This window comes from Stomoxys calcitrans, chromosome 5 (genome assembly GCF_963082655.1).
Source record: "Stomoxys calcitrans chromosome 5, idStoCalc2.1, whole genome shotgun sequence".
Lineage (NCBI taxonomy): Eukaryota > Metazoa > Arthropoda > Insecta > Diptera > Muscidae > Stomoxys > Stomoxys calcitrans.
The window spans coordinates 114,338,820-114,358,246 of NC_081556.1; the positions used below are offsets into that span (position 1 = coordinate 114,338,820).

The following is a 19,427-nucleotide window of genomic DNA, read 5'->3' on the forward strand; positions in this document are numbered from 1 at the left end:
TTTGTTGGGTTGCAAATGGAATGGAAAATGGCCAAATCTTCCGTAATGGGTATAAAAACTTAATAAAGCATATTTGGCTGGTAGAAGATTCCTGATACGCTGCCTGATATAGAGAAGAATCAACCTCTCGATGGTCGCCTATCCAATAAGGATGGTTTCCATAGAGTTGGTTTACGTGAGAACTAGGGAGATCCCCTGTCGCAGATCATACTCTTCTGCACTGCATAGTTTATCACTATCAGGCCAACAAAGTTTCTGTTTCTTCTGCAAGAAAGCATAGAGAAGACCATGTTGCAGACGTATGTGTGGAGATTTTCTAACACTTCGTATTTAAGTGTGTTCATAACTATGATTCTATTGAATTTATCTATCGATGTGTCCTTTGCTGGCCGTGTAGAGAACAAAGTGGCTAAAGATTTGGTGGCTAATAGATTCAAGTTTCTTGTAGGGAAGTAAGTAGAGGGATCGGTAAAAGGACCGAAGCCATGGTCGTACATTTGTCAGAGGATAGGTTGAGATTTAGAAGTACCGGAGATATCACAAAACCTTGGGGAACTTTCTGAAGAGCCACAAGATCTTGCTATGGCACGGTTTGGCCTGGTTGAAACCCATTCGTCGTTGTTGTTGCCGTAAGCACATTTGTGTGTAAAGGTGGCGATCCTCGTCAAGCTCTTATAGATGAACAAACATATTCGCGGCACTGGATAGCTGTGAGCACAACACAAGCTGGAATATTGAGGTCCGATCTGTGATGTTCATTGTTGTCACGAGAAACTTAGCTGTGGAGGCATCCACAGGTTGCGGATAGTGGAATGCTCCATACGGAGTAGCTGTAACTACAGTCGCGGACAATCAGCGGTATCGTGTGGAGATTCTCAGTGAGAGGTCGGGTGGCACTGGCCCTTGCACAAATACTGAATGCCTTTGAGGCTCGATATGACAAGGCGAGTTATTGGTGCCTTTAAATAACCAAAGGCTACCTTTTGCCTGCGGCGATCCTCCCCCATACCCCAATTTTCAAAAACGCCATATCACGGAGATGCGTGCATTGATTTAAGCGAAATTTTGTATGCCCCCTTATGGTACCCCAAATACACGAAATTGGTATTTTTGTGTTATATAACCAGGGGGGACGCCCCACCCGGACGGACATGTTTACCGATTTAGACAATATGGGTATCAAATGAAAGGTATTTAAGAGTAGAGTAGGAACTTGGTACACAAATTTCGTCCAAAGTGTTTGGGGAGGACCCTCACCCCCAAAAGGCCTCTCAACAAAACTCTTTCACCGCTTTGGGCAATATGGGTATAAAATAAAAGGTATTTAAAATTAGAGTACAAATCTGACATAGAAAGTTATTCCGTTGTGTCTGAGGTGCCTCCCCACCCCCCAAAACCCCCGCACAGGACAGGGGCTCAAATCCGAAGATCTGTTTTATAGGCGAGTGTTTCAGGGACGCCTCACCCAAACTCCCCCTAAACCACACATATATACCGACTATGGCAATAGTTAGCTCAAATGTGATTTTTGGGAGTAGAGTATGAATCTGATATCCACTTTTCACTTTCGGGGCAAGAGGTTCGGCTACTCCAATCCACCATCAAACCAAGAGAATGAAGTAGATCTAACATCTAAACTATAATGGGCGGACTCTCTCCCTTACCTTATTTTCAAAAACTCCAGATCTCGGAGATGGGTGGGGCAATTTAAAATTTTGTTTGTTTATATTGGGTTGCCCAAAAAGTAATTGCGGATTTTTTTTAAAGAAAGTAAATGCATTTTTAATAAAACTTAGAATGAACTTTAATCAAAAATACTTTTTTTACACTTTTTTTTCTAAAGCAAGCTAAAAGTAACAGCTGATATCTGACAGAAGGAAGAATGCAATTACAGAGTCACAAGCCGTTGAAAAATTATGTCAACGCCGACTGTATGAAAAATTTGCAATTACTTTTTGGGCAACCCAATAGTAACTCAAAAATAGAAATTTATTATCCTTATTTAGGATGTGTTACCTAGGGGGGCCGCGACCCCTCCAAAACCCGCTGAATGGAAATACAAACCAATAATGACAATATGAGGCTCACATTAAAGGTATTTGAGTCTAGAGAACGAATCTGCTATATGATGGTCCAACTCACCCCCATACCGAATTTATATGCCGACCATAGCATTATAAGGCTCAAATGAAAGGTATTTGGGAGTTGAGCACCAATATGATGTCCACATTGGGGCGAAATATATGAATGGCCGTACCAGTACCCCCAACCAGGATTGACCGTGTCAGTATAGGGCTCAGATAAAATAAGAGTGTGAGAGGAGGCGCAGCGGAGTGGGCCCTCTCCAGCTAGTTGCTTCTATTGGGTTGCCCAAAAAGTAATTGCGGATTTTTCATATAGTCGGCGTTGAAAAATTTTTTCACAGCTTGTGACTCTGTAATTGCATTCTTTCTTCTGTCAGTTATCAGCTGTTACTTTTAGCTTGCTTTAGAAAAATAGTGTAAAAAAAGTATATTTAATTAAAGTTCATTCTAAGTTTTATTAAAAATGCATTTACTTTCTTTTAAAAAATCCGCAATTACTTTTTGGGCAACCCAATATATAAATCGATCTTCTGATTTTTACTTTTCATTTTGGTTTGAAATACATGCGATTAGAAATTAACAATAGTATCGATACTATCGATATTTATTATTAGAAATATCGAAAATATCGAATGTTTCGATTATCGATAGTTTGCCGGCTCTACCCTTAAAACCTTCACACCTTAAAGTATCCGAGGAGATTGCCTTGACCGAGAAATGAACTATGGTTGGTGTTTTGGTCTTCTGGTTTTGCTTTTCTATTGCAAAAATTTCTTCGACCATTAGGCTCGTCTTAAAAGGGAAATAAAATGAGAATTATGAAGTGAACATTATTTTTGTCTTAGAAGGCAAAAATCTTGAGTTTGATCCAAACAAATTGGCCGACCCTAATGTAAACGTAGAATAATTCTCATCTGAGCGGTAAAGGATTTGACTGCTACTCGCATACATTACATGTGGGGGTCACCAACGTCAAGCGCATGCCAGCTAGACCTATACGGAATGGTGTATTAAGAAATTCAGGCACCCCTTCCTCTCCGTGTACGATTAATACGCAGTATCTTGTAGCTCTTACAACTCCATAAGTCCGAGAACAAGTTTCTTTCTTTGGGGTTATTCCCTGCCCTTTCTTCTTAGCCCTTCGCTAAACAATGCATGGGTACTTGTTTAGATCTAAGTTTGGGAATAACGTTTGCCTGTTTACAAAAGTTTTCTGTCCAGTTTCTTTGTCCCTATATTGCAGTATTGATTACATTTTCAAAGGATATAAGGATGTTAGAGATGTATAAAAAACTTAAAACCGGTTTGAAATCACAAGGTCGGCTATGGTCGTTTTAAGGCCTACTTTAATATTTTTCTCCCTCAATGGCTAGCTTATTAATTATTTATATATATTTTTTTTTCATTTTCAGATACGTCCAACTATTGCCGGGCAATGATCAATGCTGTGATTGCGGTTCACGCAATGATGTTACCTGGATAAGTCTGAATTTTGGCATTCTCGTTTGTATACAATGCTCAGGCGTTCATCGTGATCTCGGTGTTCATCATTCACGCATACAAAGTTTAACGCTGGACAATTTAACAACGGCCAATCTGTTGATAGCACGTGCCATGGGTAATCATGCTTTAAATGAAATTATGGAAGCAACCTTGGGAAAGGGTAAACTCACACCAGACAGTACAATGTAAGTAAAAGACATGAATAAAATTGAACACACAAACAAAGTCCATGGCAAAACTTTTGTTCCTCTGTGCCTACTCTAAGTTAATAAAGATCAATTGCCTTATAATTTTTAATAGCGGAAAATCTTAAATGTGTCACAATAACAAATCTCAATCTCTGACAGTTCTATTTCAAACAATAGATCACAAAATGGGATGTAGTGGTTACCATGATCTCTAACATTTTCAATGACCTGTTGAGCTTAATATTCAGTATAAGTATTGAGTCGAAAGTAGAGGCCACTGTCAGTCATAACAGCCTCGTGACCAAAGTGACGTTCCACAATTAAACAGAATGTTGAAGTATTGGGTTGCCCAAAAAGTAATTGCGGATTTTTTAAAAGAAAGTAAATGCATTTTTAATAAAACTTGGAATAAACTTTAATCAAATATACTTTTTTTACACTTTTTTTCTAAAGCAAGCTAAAAGTAACAGCTGATAACTGACAGAAGAAAGAATGCAATTACAGAGTCTCACAGCTTGTCAACGCTGACTATATGAAAAATCCGCAATTACTTTTTGGGCAACCCAATATAACTTTTTATACCCTACACCACTACTGGGATTCAGGGTATTATAACTTAGAGCATTTGTTTGTAACATCCAGAAAGAAGAGAGATATACCCATTGATAAGTATACCGATCGACTCAGAATAACTTTCGGATTCGAGTTAGCTATGTCTGTCCGTCTGTCCATGTTAATTTGAATAGAAACATCAGGTCGCCATTTTCATTCGATCGCCTTCAAATTTGGTACAAGCATGTTTTTCGGCCTAGAGACTCAGTCTATTGAAATTGGAAAAAATCTGTTTAGATTTGAATATAGCTGTCATATATATGTTCGTCCGATTTGCTGGAATAATGCAATAAAATGGTCATTTGTTAACCGATTCTCTCGAAATTTAATAGGAAGGATTTTCTCTTGCCTCTCGACATTATAGACGAATTTCATAGAAATCGGTTCAGATTTAGATATAGCTGCTACATATGTATATCGGCTCATTTTCACTTCTATGGCCACAGGAAGCGCATTTAATGACCAATCTTGCCAAAATTTTGCACAATGCTTTCCTCGACGACTACCATAATATCTGAGAAGTTTGGACTAAAACGGTTCAGATTTGGATATAGCTCCCATATATATGTTCGTCAGTAATATGGGTAATTTAGAAAAATGTTGTCATTTGTTAATCGATTCTCTCGAATTATGGCAGGAGGGACTTTCTCTTGACTCTCGACATTACTGGTGAATTTCATAGAAATCGGTTCAGTTTTAGATATAGCTGCCACATATGTATATCGCCCGATTTTCACTTCTATGGCCTCAGGAAGCGCATTTATTGACCAATCTTGCCAAACTTCGACGACTAACACAATATTTAAGAAGTTTTCTCGAAATTGGTTCGGATTTAGTTATAGCTCCAATATATATGTTCGTCCGATTTTGGGAAATATTGCAATAAAGTGTTCATTTCTTAACCGATTCTCTCGAAATTTAGCAGGAGCTATTTTTTTATGAATTTTACTTTTTATACCCTTCACCATAGGATGGCGGTATACTAATTTCGTCATTCTGTTTGTAACTCCTCGAATTATTCCTCTGAGACCCCATAAAGCATATATATTCTTGATCGGCATAACATTTTAAGTCAATCTAGCCATGTCCGTTCATCTGTCCGTCCGTCTGTCTGTCGAAAGCATGCTAACTTTCGAATGAGTAAAGCTAGCCACTTAAAATTTTGCCCGAATACTTCTTATTACTGTAGGTCGGTTGGAATTGTAAATGGGCCACATCGGTCCATGTTTTAATATAGCTGTCATATAAACCGATCTTGGATCTTGATTTCTTCAGTCACTAGAGGGCGCAATTCTCACCCGATTTGGCTGAAATTTTGCATGAGGTGTTTTATTCGGACTTCCAATAAATGTGCTGAGTGAGGTTCAAATCGGTCCATAACCTGATATAGCTGTCATATAAACCGATCTGGGGTCTTGACTTCTTGAGCCTCTAGAGGGCGCAATTCCTATCCGATTTGGCTGAAATTTTGCAAGAATAGTTTTGTTATGACTTCCAACAGTTGTGCCAAATATGGTTTTAATTTGTTCATAACCTGATGTAGCTGCCATATAAACCGATCTTGAATCTTGACTTCTTGAGCCACTAGAGAGCGCAATTCTTATCCGATTTGGCTGAAAATTTGCAAGAAGTGTTTTGTTATGACTTCCAACAGTTGTGTCAAGTTTGATTCAAATCGGTCCTCAATCTGATATAGCTGCCATATAAACCGATCTTGAATCTTGACTTCTTGAGCCTCTAAAGGGCGCAATTCCTATCCGATTTGGCTGAAATTTTGCAAGATGTGTTCTGTTATGACTTCCAACAGTTGAGCCAAATATGATTTTAATTGGTCCATAACCTGATATTGCTGCCATATAAGCTTCTCTGGGATGTTGACTTTTTGAGCCTCTAGAGGTCGCAATTATAATCGGTCTATAGCTTGATACAGCTCCCATATAAATCGATCTCCCTATTTTACTTCTTAAAGCCCTAAAGTGCGCAATTTTTTATTCTAATTGGCTGAAATTGTACACAACAACTTCTACTATGGTCTTCAATATTCAGTTCAATTATGTTGCGGACCATCGGACCATAAGTTGATATAGCCCCAATATCATAGCAATTTTTTTCTTTTATCATATGTTTGCCTTAAAAGATATACCGGGTAAAGAACTAGACAAATGCGATCCATGGTGGAGGGTATATAAGATGCGGCCCGGCCAAACTTGGCACGCTTTTACTTGTTCTGACTTTTATGACTTTCATTTGGTCAAAACCGGTACAGATTTAGATGTGGCTCCTATATATATGTTCGTCAGATTTTGGATAATTTACAATAATGTTGTCATTTGTCAACCTTATTTATTAAAGTTTGAACTAGAGCTGGTAAAATATAGATGGCACTGTCGATACTATCGATATTTAATTTTTGACTGAATATCGATTAATATTTTTCCAATGGATACTATCGCAAAAGCTAAATTTTTTTTGCAAAATTTAACAAAAATAAGCAATCTAATACATTGCGTCTATAGAGGGCGCAATTTTCATCCGATTTAGCTAACATTTTTGTACCAAGATTAATAAAACCCAACTGACCTTATTAATCTTGCTTTTACTTGTTCTGACTTTTATGACTTTCATTTGGTCAAAACCGGTACAGATTTAGATGTGGCTCCTATATAAATGTTCGTCAGATTTTGGATAATTTACAATAATGTTGTCATATGTCAACCGTATTTATTAGAGTTTGAACTAGAGCTGGCAAAATATAGATGGCACTGTCGATACTATCGATATTTAATTTTTGACTGAATATCGATTGATATTTTTCCGATGGATACTATCGCAAAAGTTCAATTTCTGACCTTATTAATCTATTATTTGGTATGGCATTGATATTGATTCTGGATAAATCGATCTCCTGATTTGTACTTCCCATTTTAGTTTGAAATATAAGTGATGGGAAATTAACGATAGTTCGATGCTATCGATATTTATTATAAAATTATCGAATGTTGCCATCATCGATAGTTTGCCAGCTCTAGTTTGAACATATTTGCTAGAAATTTGATACTGATTGTTTAATAACCCATCTGAAAACATTCGCCTATCCATCAAAATTGGTTCAGAATTAGATATAGCTCCCACTTTGTATTTATAGGGTAGGTGTAGGGTGGGCACCGCCCGACTTTTGCCTTTCCTTACTGTTTTACTTAATTTTTAAAGCCAAAATATTAGTGAGACTCCTATATGTGATCAGATACCCTAATCATATATAGGCCAAATAATGCAAAATAATCTTAAATTAGATCCTTAAAGCCTTAAATGCCTTCAAACTAATTGCATGATAACTTATTCTTATTTTTTCATTGTTTACGCAAATACCACTGAGTGAAAAATGAAAAGACTCTTCCCGAATTAAGCTGCAATGTTTATTTATTTTAATTTGTATTTATTGCTCTTTATGATATAACTCAATTGATTGATGACCCTGATAAAGTTTTTAACAAATTTTTATAAAAAATGTTTCGATTTTCTCTTTGCCATTATCTTTCTGTTTTCTCTAGGGAACAACGTTACGATTTCATACGCGCCAAATATGTGGCAAAACGTTATGTGATGCGCACCTGTGCCGATGAGAATGATTTGCGTTGTGACCTCGAACAGGCTGTGGCCAATGCCGATATGAGTCAACTGCTACAAGTATGGGCCGAGGGTGCTGATCTCACATGTTGTCTGCCCTCCTGGGATGATGGTGTTACGGCTTTGCATTTGGCTGTTCTGCGGGAGACTGGTTGTACGCTACACATTGTGGATTTTCTTATACAGAATATGCCACCGAAGGGTTTGAACAGAGTTACCAATCCACCCAGTATTTTAAATGTGACGGGCAAAAATTCCGCCTTGCATTTGTGTGCTTCACATGATAAGCGTGAATGCATAAAACTCTTGTTGCGCTCGGGAGCCGACTATGAATTACGCAATTCGCAGAACAAGACCGCTTTGGATATAGCCAAAGAGATGGGCCACAATGTGTGCAAGGAGTTGGTGAGTAAAGTTTTAGTAGAAAATATCCTTAATTTATCTTATTATCGTGTATATTAAATGGCTAAGCAAAATTTTGTCATGTAAATTGTAGGCCTCATGGGCAATTTGTATTTGTTTGTTTGTCGGTTTGTTATAATTTTTTGATATCGGGAGGCAGGCGGACCCTCCCCTTAAGCCCGAAGGTACTACCCAAAAATAAAAGTGGACCGATCGGAACAATATGGGATTCAAATGAAAGGTATTCAATAGTAGAGTACGAATTTCTTAATAAAAGTTGGGTCCAATACCTGGGGGGCCGCCCCAGCCCCAAAACAGCTGAAAATAGGTTTATTTGACGATCATGACAATATGTGACTCAAATCAAAGGTATTTGGGATTAGATTATGAATATGGTCAGTAAGTGGGAGTAGGCTTTATAATTAATTGATATCGGAAGGGGCACGGACCTCCCCCTTATCCCAAAAACACCACCGAAAATCAAAAGTGGGCCGACAAGCACAATATGGCTATCAAATGAAAAATATGCGGGAGTAGATAACAAATCTGGCATACAAATTCATGTCTAAGTATAGGGGGTCACCCCACCCTCACAAAAACGCCCTAAGTGGACACATTAGCCAATCACTGATATATGGGACTCGGTTTGTTTGTTCCGTATAGACTCAAAAACGGCAGAACCGATTTTCTCGACATTTTCGCATATTGTGTAGGTTGGTCTAGAAGGAAACATAGGCTATATAATTTGGCGATATCGGAAGGGGCAGGGACCTCCCCCTTATCCCAAAAACACCACCCAAAATCAAAAGTGGACCGATCAGGACAATATAGGTATCAAATGAAAGGTATTGGAGTCTAGAATACAGATATGGCATTAAAATTCCGGACCCCCAAAACTTCCTCAAACAGACATATTAGACGTTCATGTCAATATGGGGCTCAAATGAAAGGTATTCGGGAGTAGATGTCGAATCTGGCATAAGAAATCAGATCGAAGTATAGGAGGTCACGCCACCCCTCAAAAACGCCATTATACCCATTATGACTATAAGAGACTTGGCTGAATCGATTTTCTTAAAATGTTCATAGATTGTGTACGTTTGTCTGGCAGGAAACCGCATTACCCTAATTTTTAAAAACACCAGGTACCGAGCAGGGACAAACTTCTCACACATCAATGAGTGCTTTCTGATTAAAGTTTAAACTCAATGATAAGGAACCGAACAGCGTCCCGCAGTGCGACACCTCTTTGGGGAAAATTTTTTGAATGGCCATGCATTGCATTTTACCTCGCAAATGTCACCAGCATTGATGGGATAACCACCGCTTTGTCCGATGTTCTCGCCAGGATTTGAACGCGTTCAGCGTCATAGGCTACAATGACACAAATTCTATATCCACATTCATGGCGAAGTGTCCCCACCCTATAAAGATATTAGAGAGTTAAAGAAGGCGCAGATGAGCGGGCCTGGTTCGGCTAGTAAGATATATCGATCGAAAGGTCTTATTCTGGAGTTGTGCACAATCTATTAAGTTAGAAAAAGCGAAAGCAATAAGAGCACCACAAGATTGGGACATCTATAAGGCTGAGCTGAGAAAATATAAAGGCGTCCTGAGAAAGGCTCAGAACAAATCCAACAAATTTGAGGCATCTAGGCTAAGGAAGATTCTGTCCTTAAGACCTATTACGATGGGGTAAATTTAGAAGTCAGAGAATGTAGTGCGGAAACACTAGAACTAGTCGTTGATACACATTTCCCGAAAAATTTCCCGTGGCGCCAGAAGAGGTTGTCGCTGGTATGCATTCGTCGGTGGTTATTAGGGAAATTGTGTCTGAGCTGAAAATCCTTTGGCCGATAAGAAGTTTCAACTCCTTTTAGTCGCCAGGCCCTGATGATGTATCACCGGTTGAATTACAAGCTGCAAAGATTTCATGGTGGCTGATGTTCTACGATTGAAAATTCCTCAACCATACTTAGGAGGAGTAGTTCTTCAAGTGTCTTGGCTACTGCTGAGCGAATGGCAATCGGTATGAGTCTTCCAGGCTTCATTAGCATTATTAGTCTGCCCGTTTTCCCAGAATCCCATGGCAGCCGGTTGTATGTACCGGATTGATCCGATGAATTCCTTCATCAGCAAGAGCTGCCGTCTCAGTCTACCACACACTGCTACTACAACAACCAATTTCCAGCCATCGGGAACTTTAAAATTCCAAGATAGGCTGAGGACCTTTGTCCGGTACTCGACTCCCGGTTCATTCAGATTCTTCAGCATCAGAGGGGATAGGGGATTCGGTAGTGGCCCAGAGCTTTGAACAACATGGACATGCAGATGTCAGATAGACTGGTCCCTTGGCTTAGGGAGATATACTCTGCTTGTATCCGCATGTCATATATACCTGTGGGATGGAGGGATATAAAGGTAATTTTCATTCCGAAAGCTGGAAAACCTCACCACACGAAGGAGCAAGATTTTCGCCCTAGTAGTCGGTCCTCCCATAATGCTGAAGACTCTTGAGATGTTGACAGAACCATATCTTAGGACAAAAACCCCTGGAGATCGCCTGTCGCGGCAGCAGCATGCATATAGTACAGGCAAATCCACTGAAACCACCGTAGCGCAGAGGTTAGCGTGTCCAGCTATGACGCTGAACGACTGGGTTCGAATCGTGGCGAGACCGATAGACTGGTTCCTTGGCTTAGGGAGATATGCTCTGCTTGTATCACCATCTCATATATATAGCTGTGGGATGGAGGGACATAAAGGTAATTTTCATTCCGAAAGCAGGAACACCTTACCACACGAAGGAGCAAGATTTTCGCCCTATTAGTCGGTCCTCCCATAATGCTGAAGACTCTTTAGAGGTTGATAGAAACATATCTTAGGGCATATACCCCTGGAGATCGCCTGTCGCGGCAGCAGCATGTAAAGGCAAATCCACTGAAACCACCGTAGCGCAGAGGTTAGCGTGTCCGCCTATGACGCTGAACGCCTGGGTTCGAATCCTGGTGAGACCATCAGAAAAAAATTTTCAGCGGTGGTTTTCCCCTCCTAGTGCTGGCAACATTTTAGAGGTACTTTGCCATGTAAAACTTCTCTCCAAAGAGATGTCGCACTGCGGCACGCCGTTCGGACACGGCTATAAAAAGGAGGCCTCTTATCATTGAGCTTAAACTTGAACCGGACTGCACTCATTTATATGTGAGAAGTTTGCCCCTTTCCTTAGTGGAATGTTCATGGGCAAAATTTGCATTTGCAATCCACTGAAACAGCCCTTCACGACCTAGTCGGCTACATAGAGGATTCTCTCGCTGTCAAGGAATATACAATGGTAGCATTTCTTGATATTGAAGATGCTTTCAATTATGTAAAACCGAAGGCAATCATGAAGGAGTTGGAGTTTCTAGACTTAACTCTACCGTAAGAAAGTTTATTAATAACTTACTAAACGATGTATTACGACAGGCTTGGGATCTGTGGATCTAAAAATATGGGTCAGCAGAGGAACTCCTCAAGGAGGTGTACTGTCTCCTCTACATTGGAATATAGCCATTAACAATATATTATTGGCTCTGGAAGCAAAAGGGGTAAAAGTAGTTGCGTATGCTGATGACGTGACAATTGCGGTTAGGGGAAAGTTTCCCAACACTCTAAGAGATATACTTCAGGAAGCTGTACATGTAACAGCAAAGGGGGCTACCGAAAGTGGTCTAGGTAGGAGATACAAGTTGCCTACAGTGGAACCTGTCTCCTTGGGTGGAGAGAATGTTCCATTTACAGAAAGCGCAAAAAAACCTGGGTGTTTTGATGGACAGGAAATTGAACTTCCAACATTTTGGAAAGGGTAAGAAAGGAATCTCTTCCCCTATGCACCTGCAAGAGAGCCATTGGCAAAAATTGTGGTTTAGACCGCGCATCATTGGGTATATACTGCAGACCTATAATGCTATATAGTTGTTGTTGTTGTAGTAGCAGTGTGTGGTACACTGAGGCGGCAGCCCTTGCCGATGAAGGAATTCATCGGGTCAATCCGGTACACACAACCGGCTGCCATGGGATTGATGCTATATACTGTTGTAGCAGTGTGTTTTACACTGAGGCGGCAGCCCTTGCCGATGAAGAACTCCATCGGATCAATCCGGTATGTACAACCGGCTGCCATGGGATTGCTATATGGTGTTGTGGTCTGGTGGACGGCGCTTCAAAAGTCCATCTACTGTTCAATACTTAACCGGATCCAAAGTATGGCTTGTTTATGCATCACAGCCGCACTGAGGACGACACCATCTAATGCACTCAATTTAATGCTACATCTAATGCCTCTGGACATTGTGGCTATACACATTGCTGCGAAAACTGCCGTGAGGCTAAGGGAGCTTTCTCTTTGTTCATGTGGCGGCTACGGACAATATCCGATGTTCCAGGCAGTGTGGATTACACCCTACCTAAGCCGTTTTTTGATAAAAAGTTGATTTCTGATAGAACCGATGGTTGCTGACTAGACGACCAGGTGGGCTTTGGGGTGTACTCTAAAGATCTAGAACTGGTCATATCGAAAAGGTTAACCGATCACTGCAGTGTGTATCAAGCGGAGATCCTTGCAATTGAGAAAGGGGTGGAATGGCTAAGATATAATCACCTCTATTATGTATGTCGTAGTCACAACGAATTCCTGTCGTTTATTGTGAATGGTATTACATATGTCGTTTTTCGCCTGAAATGCGACTATGTTTAAAATCTATTACATTTTTTGGTATTATGTATGCCGTTTTTTAACGAGAAATTCGACAGAAACAGTCGTAGAGAATTTTTCAAGTGACAAGATGAAAAATTACAAAAACTGAATAAAAATAATTAGAAAAATGAATAACAGCAAAACGTAAGTCTTAGTATCAAACATTTGTGCATTGTTTACCTAAAATTATTCAATTATACATATTTAAAGGATAAAGAAAACGACACCAAAACAATTTGAAGCTCTTGTGAATTTTATGTGTCAAAACCCAAATATAGCTAAAGGATACCATAAAAACACAGACAAGTTGTCCATTAAAGAGCAGTGGAATAATTTGCAAAGGAAGCTGAATAGTTTAGGCCCTCCCACACGTGAGGCTGAAGATTGGATGAAGGTATGGGCAGATATGAAGAGCAGCGTTAAGAAGAAAATCGTGCACAATAAGATGGAAAGCCGTGCAACTGGTGGAGGCATTTTCAACCAGAAGTTGTTGACACCTTTGGAGGAGGCAGTAGCAGGACTACTGCAAATCAATTCTATTGTAAGTCCAGAATGCCCATCCATCGGTGTTCAAAGCTCGCCGGTAAACCTGATTCAAGAAATTTTGGAGGACGAAGTTGATGGACACGTCAGCGAGGACAATGTAGAAGTGGATATCCAACCCAATACTTCCACTCGAAAAAGGAAGCAACGAACTGTGGACAAAAATGTACTTCTGGATCAACAGCTTAAAATTCAGACAAGTTTATATGAAGAAGTAAAAAAGAGTTTGTCGGAAATCGAGAGGTATAGTCGCAAAAATTTTAAAGTTCAAGAAGAACGATTGAAAATGGAAAAGGAAAAAACTTAGGCTATACAAAGAACAAATTAGAAATAAAGAAAACTATAGGACCAACATGTTGAAATTGAGAACGGAAGAAATAACCCTCAAACAACAAAAAATTGAGATAGAAAAAGCCAGAATTCAAGAATTCTTATGATTTGTGTGTTTTTATGCATAGTGCCATTTTTTATTTTGCTGTTAAGTTCCTAATTGCCATGGGTATAGGATACCTTTTGTGTTATTTTTTAAATTTTGTGTTCAATAAAACTAATTTTTTTATACATTCATTGTGTTCATGATATTTAATCTTATACTTGTTGCTGTCATGTCGCCATTATTTTCATTATAATCTTCATCTGAATTTTGATTTTCTAAAGGGATTTCAAATTCACTATGATCGAGTTTATAGTGGATGCATATATTATGTAAAGCTGCACAAACTGCGGTAATCTTCGCGGCCATTTCTGGAGAATAATGCAACTGTCTCGCACCAAGCAGGCAGCGGAATCTATTTTTTGCAACACCAATTGTTCTTTCCACAATATTTCTTGCTTTTGAATGTACTGTGTTAAATCGAGACTCAGCACTGCCTTCTTCTGCTGCCCTAAAGGGGGTGATTAAATATGGTTCTAGTGGATATCCTGCATCACCTGTAGATATATAGATAAATAAGTTTGTTTTTATCCTTGTCATTCCATCATACCTAAAAGCCATGTGTTTCTTTCTCCGTTATTATATCGTTCTGCAAGATATGCTTTAAGATCACTAACATTCCATACCAACGAATCGTGTGCTGAACCTGGATGGCTTGGTGAAATATAACGTATTCTTAGTTTATGATCACAGACCTGTAATTTTGCATTATAAAATTCTGTGAATAGCATATTAATCAGTTACTCACCACCATCACATTTAAGCTATAAAATCCCTTTCTATTATAGTATTTCCAACGTTCTGATAGAGTTGGAGCCAAAATCTTTATATGGGTGCCATCAATACAGCCAATTACGCCCGGAAACCTCGTTTGGCCATAGAAATGTTCCTTTATTTCCATCTTTTCCCTTTCGCTCATTTTGAATGTAATCCATTTGGAGCAAAGTTCGCTATACATCGCATCTATGCACTCGTGAAAGACACAACTCATTGTGGGTTGTGCCAGGCCCACGTTGAAATCGTTTCCTGCTCCTTTTTGGTAGCTACCTTCCGCGAGTATTCTTAGTGTTGCTGCCAGCCGCAAAGTTTTAGGCACACATGTTGATCTGGAGGGATCACGAAGTTTTTGTGAAATTGTCCTTAGAACGTACCGAAAAGACGCTTTGTTCAGTCTAAAATTGCTTACAAATCTGCAAAAAAATATTGATAATTTGGGAGAAACGTGAAAGGAAACATACTTACTTTGAACTTGGAAGGGAAAATATGTTTGACTGAATTCTTATCTGCCTGCGATAACAAATAAGATTATAAGCATTGGTTTCGTCTTCTTCGTCAGAAGATGAAAAATTTGCAACACTTAGCATTTTTATTTTACTTTTTATTACGAAAAGTTTAAAAAGCCGGCAATTGTAACTCAAATATTTTCAATCAGCTGATGTTTTTATCACTGGGTAGTTCAGAATTTATTAAAATATGTAGGATACATCTATTACAAAAACACTCACGTCATTTTTTTTACATAATACCAACGAAATGTAAATTCGAGTTCGACTACGACTGCTCTCGAAATTCGACTACGACATACATAATAAGGGTGAATGTCAGAACGACGATTGGCATAAATATCTTCTCAGACAGCCAGGCCGCCATTTAATGCCTGAATAACGTATTTCTGAACACAAAAACCGGCCTCGACTGTCGCAGATCTCGCTGAGAGATCTCAGACCTCTAGAACTGATCATATCGAAAAAGTTACCTGACCACTGCAGTGTGTACCAAGCGGAGATCCTTGTAATTGAGGAAGTGGTGGAATGGCTTAGATATCATGTCATAACGACGATTGACATAAATATCTTCTCAGACAGCCAGGCAGCCATTAAATCCGTGGAGAACGGATTTCTGAACACATAATCCGCCCTCGACTGTCGCAGATCTCTCAGCGAGATGATTGAGGATGGTTCCAAACTAGACGACCAGGTGGGCTTTTGGGGAGTACTCTTAAGATTTAGAACTGATAATATCGAAAAGGTTTCCTGACCACCGTGTGTGTTTCAAGCGAAGATCCTTGAAATTAATGAAGTGGAGGAATGGCTTAGATATCATGTCATAACGGCGATTGGCATAAATATCTTCTCCGACAGCCAGGCAGCCATTAAATGCCTGGAAAACGTATTTCTGAACACAAAAACCGCCCTCGATTGTCGCAGATCTCTCAGCGAGATATCTGAACAATTCAAAATTCACCTGTTCTGGGTGCGGGGCCACAGAGATATTGGGTTGCCCAAAAAGTAATTGCGTATTTTTCATATAGTCGGCGTTGACAAATTTTTTCACAGCTTGTGACTCTGTAATTGCCTTCTTTCTTCTGTCAGTTATCAGCTGTTAATTTTAGCTTTCTTTAGAAAAAAAGTGTAAAAAAAAAGTATATTTGATTAAAGTTCATTCTAAGTTTTATTAAAAATGCATTTACTTTCATTTAAAAAATCCGCAATTACTTTTTGGGCAACCCAATATCTTAGGGAATTGTAAAGCGGACGAGTTTGCAAGACTAGGAACTACCTTACCCAATCCAGGGCAACTGGAATCTGTGGGTATGCCTCTAGCGACCTGTAAGCTAAGTTTTCAGGACCAGGCCCGAACGACAACGAATGATAGATGATCACAAAGAGGGGGCTGTGAGCATTCCAAAACTATGAGGCCTAATCTAGACTTGAAGAGGTCTACCGCTTTGCTGTCACTGGCTAGAACAAACGTCTCAGTTATTGTGTCCGTCATGACAGGTCACTGTCTAATTGGAAAACATGCTGACAGACCGGAGGTTGCCAGCAACGACTTTTGCAGAAATTTTCTTAACAGAAAGTTTCATAGACATTAGGGTTAGGTTAGGTTTAAGTGGCATTCTACCATCAGACTCACTTAGACGTTTTCGTCTATTGCGATACAACAGGAACAGAAGAAGGAAGATGCCTTCTAGTTCCTACCGTTCAACCATCCAGATCGCTTTAAAAAGCCCAACAACTTGCGAATGTTCATATCCGGTAAATCAGACAGGTTCTCAACGAAATGAGAACCTAAAGTGGAACGGAAGCTGTGAGGACATCGAAGAAGAGGAGACAATAGGAAACCTTCTGTGTGTGTGTCCCGTACTAGCCTTCTGACCGCTAGTGCGGGACAGACACACAGAAGGTTTTCTATTGTCTCCTCTTCTTCGATGTCCTCACAGCTTCCGTTTCTCTTTAGGTTCTCATTTCTTTGAGAACCTATCTAATTTAGCGGATGTGAACATTCGCAAGTTGTTGGGCTTTTTAAGGCGATCTGGATGGTTCAACGGTAGGAACTAGAAGGCATCTTCCTTCTTCTGTTCCTGTGGTATCGCAATGGACGAAAACGTCTAAGTGAGTCTGATGGTAGAATACCACTTATACCTAACCTAACCCTAATGTCTATGAAACTTTCTGTTAAGACAAATTCCAAGCTCTTAATAGAAATCACAATTTCGATGCTGAAAGCATATCATTAAAGTTCTTAGTCGTACTAAGCATGCTTTTTATATTTTGTTTCTTTCAGATTGAGTGTGCCATGCGACGTGAGAAGAGTGCTTTTGATCATATTAACACAGATTGGAATTTACCAAATGAAGATGGATCTACAGATTTCTCGGACGATGATACGGTTATAGATGAACGAGTAAGTAAATGTCCTCAATACAAAAAATCAATCTCTTCTAGCCACATTTTAGTAATACCAGTAAATTCTATTTGTTGGCGCACTTGAGCTCCTGTTTTAACAAATCGGATTTTTCATCTAATCTAGGGTCCATTTTTTTTACTTTTTTTTTATTAAAGTTGTATCTTTTCTTCTTCTTTTTTTTAGAAGCGTTCTCGTCCTCCCAGCTTTGCCGGTGGTGATTCGCCGGTTTTACGTTCACGTTCCTCAACTTGTGATTCAATACAAAGTAGTTCTAGTCCCATAGCGAATTGTCCCAGCCGACAATTTGCAATGCCCATGTATCAACAATCGGCTGGCACCTCGCCAAAACAACAAATGTCTTTGGGTCAGTATTTGGGTAGCGCTGGTAATATCAATGCTGCCGTTGCCAGTGTTGTCGGTGGTAGTAGTAGTGCTGTGGGTGGCGGTGGTTCAAGTCCCAGTTCAGCGTCCAGTCAAAGTGGACGTTTGGCATCGAGAAGTAACAGTGAGTTTGGTGGCGGAGCAAGAAAATCCACATCAACAGGTAAGTTAAAATGAATGAGAAATGAGAGTTCTGGTATTCAAAATTCTATCTGTATGTGGAACCTAATTTTTAGTACAAAAAATAGAACGTAGCATGTATAGTTGTTGTTGTTGTAGCAGTTTGTTGTAGCAGAGTCAAGACCCCGGAACTCTGCGAATAAGATGGGGTGCGTCCACAGGGTTCTGTGTCTGAGTCGAGTGGGTCTGGCTGGGCAGATAAACAGGTGACGTGTAACGTGTGGTCCCTGGTTACCATCGGGACATACATCTTGCATGTCGACATCAATCCTTGCTCTGTAGGAGTTGAGGCGGCTGCATCTACCGGAACGTAATCTGGTTTGCCGGGGGAGGTCAATTTCTTGAGGTGCAATGAAAGGCGGTCGTTCTCCAAGGACTTCATTCACCCGTTACCTATTTAACGCATTTGCTACCGTGTCCGCATGAATGTTGTCTAGACCTGCTTGATCTAGAGGTTCTCTCTTGTAGTGCTGAACCTCACGCTCTAGATCATGTAGATCTATCTAAAGGCTTCTGGACGGTGGATATCTATCCACGAGATGATGATTTGGATGGTCTCTGCGATAACAACCCAAAAGGTATTGTTTAGACAGTATGTATTGGGTTGCCCAAAAAGTAATTGCGGATTTTTTAAAAGAAAGTAAATGCATTTTTAATAAAACTTAGAATGAACTTTAATCAAATATACTTTGTTTTTACACTTTTTTTCTAAAGCAAGCTAAAAGTAACAGCTGATAATGACTATATGAAAAATCCGCAATTACTTTTTGGGCAACCCAATAGTTATGTCTTCGCAATGGTAGGATCTTTGTCTCCTGATTGAGGTGGAGGTCCAGACGAGAACTGAGGAGACAGCCCCGTCACAGTTCGGAGGGCGGCATTCTTATTCAACACCCCAAGTGCTGCCAGCAAGTGATTTGAGGACCTTGTTTCTACTTTTGACTTGATCGCAAATTGCTGTGGCATGTGGGCAGAATATGTAGGAGCTGTCAAATGTGACGCCAAGTATTTTAAAACACTTGATGGTCGGAATCATTTCCCCATCGAAC

General features: G+C 39.7%; 2 protein-coding genes across 6 annotated transcripts in view; one reads left to right on the forward strand and one right to left on the reverse strand.

Moving 5' to 3' along the window:
* LOC106092283 (arfGAP with SH3 domain, ANK repeat and PH domain-containing protein) overlaps positions 1-19,427 on the forward strand; it is a 143,369-nt gene that overhangs the window by 108,134 nt on the left and 15,808 nt on the right. For all 5 annotated transcript variants that reach the window (XM_059370569.1, XM_059370568.1, XM_059370565.1 and 2 more), the window contains 4 exons: positions 3,497-3,772; positions 7,939-8,419; positions 17,695-17,814; positions 18,001-18,361. In XM_059370569.1, coding sequence (XP_059226552.1) covers positions 3,497-3,772; positions 7,939-8,419; positions 17,695-17,814; positions 18,001-18,361 — 1,238 coding nt within the window. The remainder of the gene's footprint in view (positions 1-3,496; positions 3,773-7,938; positions 8,420-17,694; positions 17,815-18,000; positions 18,362-19,427) is intronic.
* On the reverse strand, positions 14,250-14,960 carry LOC131998184 (putative nuclease HARBI1). Its single transcript, XM_059370570.1, has 2 exons — positions 14,678-14,960; positions 14,250-14,624 (listed from the first exon to the last, which is right to left on the reverse strand). Exons 1-2 carry the CDS (start codon positions 14,856-14,858, stop codon positions 14,251-14,253), a joined length of 555 nt encoding a protein of 184 aa, XP_059226553.1. The 5' UTR covers positions 14,859-14,960; the 3' UTR covers position 14,250.

Bases quoted from the DNA above. Each gene is read 5' to 3' on its own strand.
- LOC131998184 (XM_059370570.1), bottom strand. From the start codon at position 14,858: ATGCTATTCACAGAATTTTATAATGCAAAATTACAGGTCTGTGATCAT. The intron at 14,625-14,677 runs GTATGATGGAAT...ATATATCTACAG, and splicing joins AAGAAACACATGGCTTTTAG to GTGATGCAGGATATCCACTA.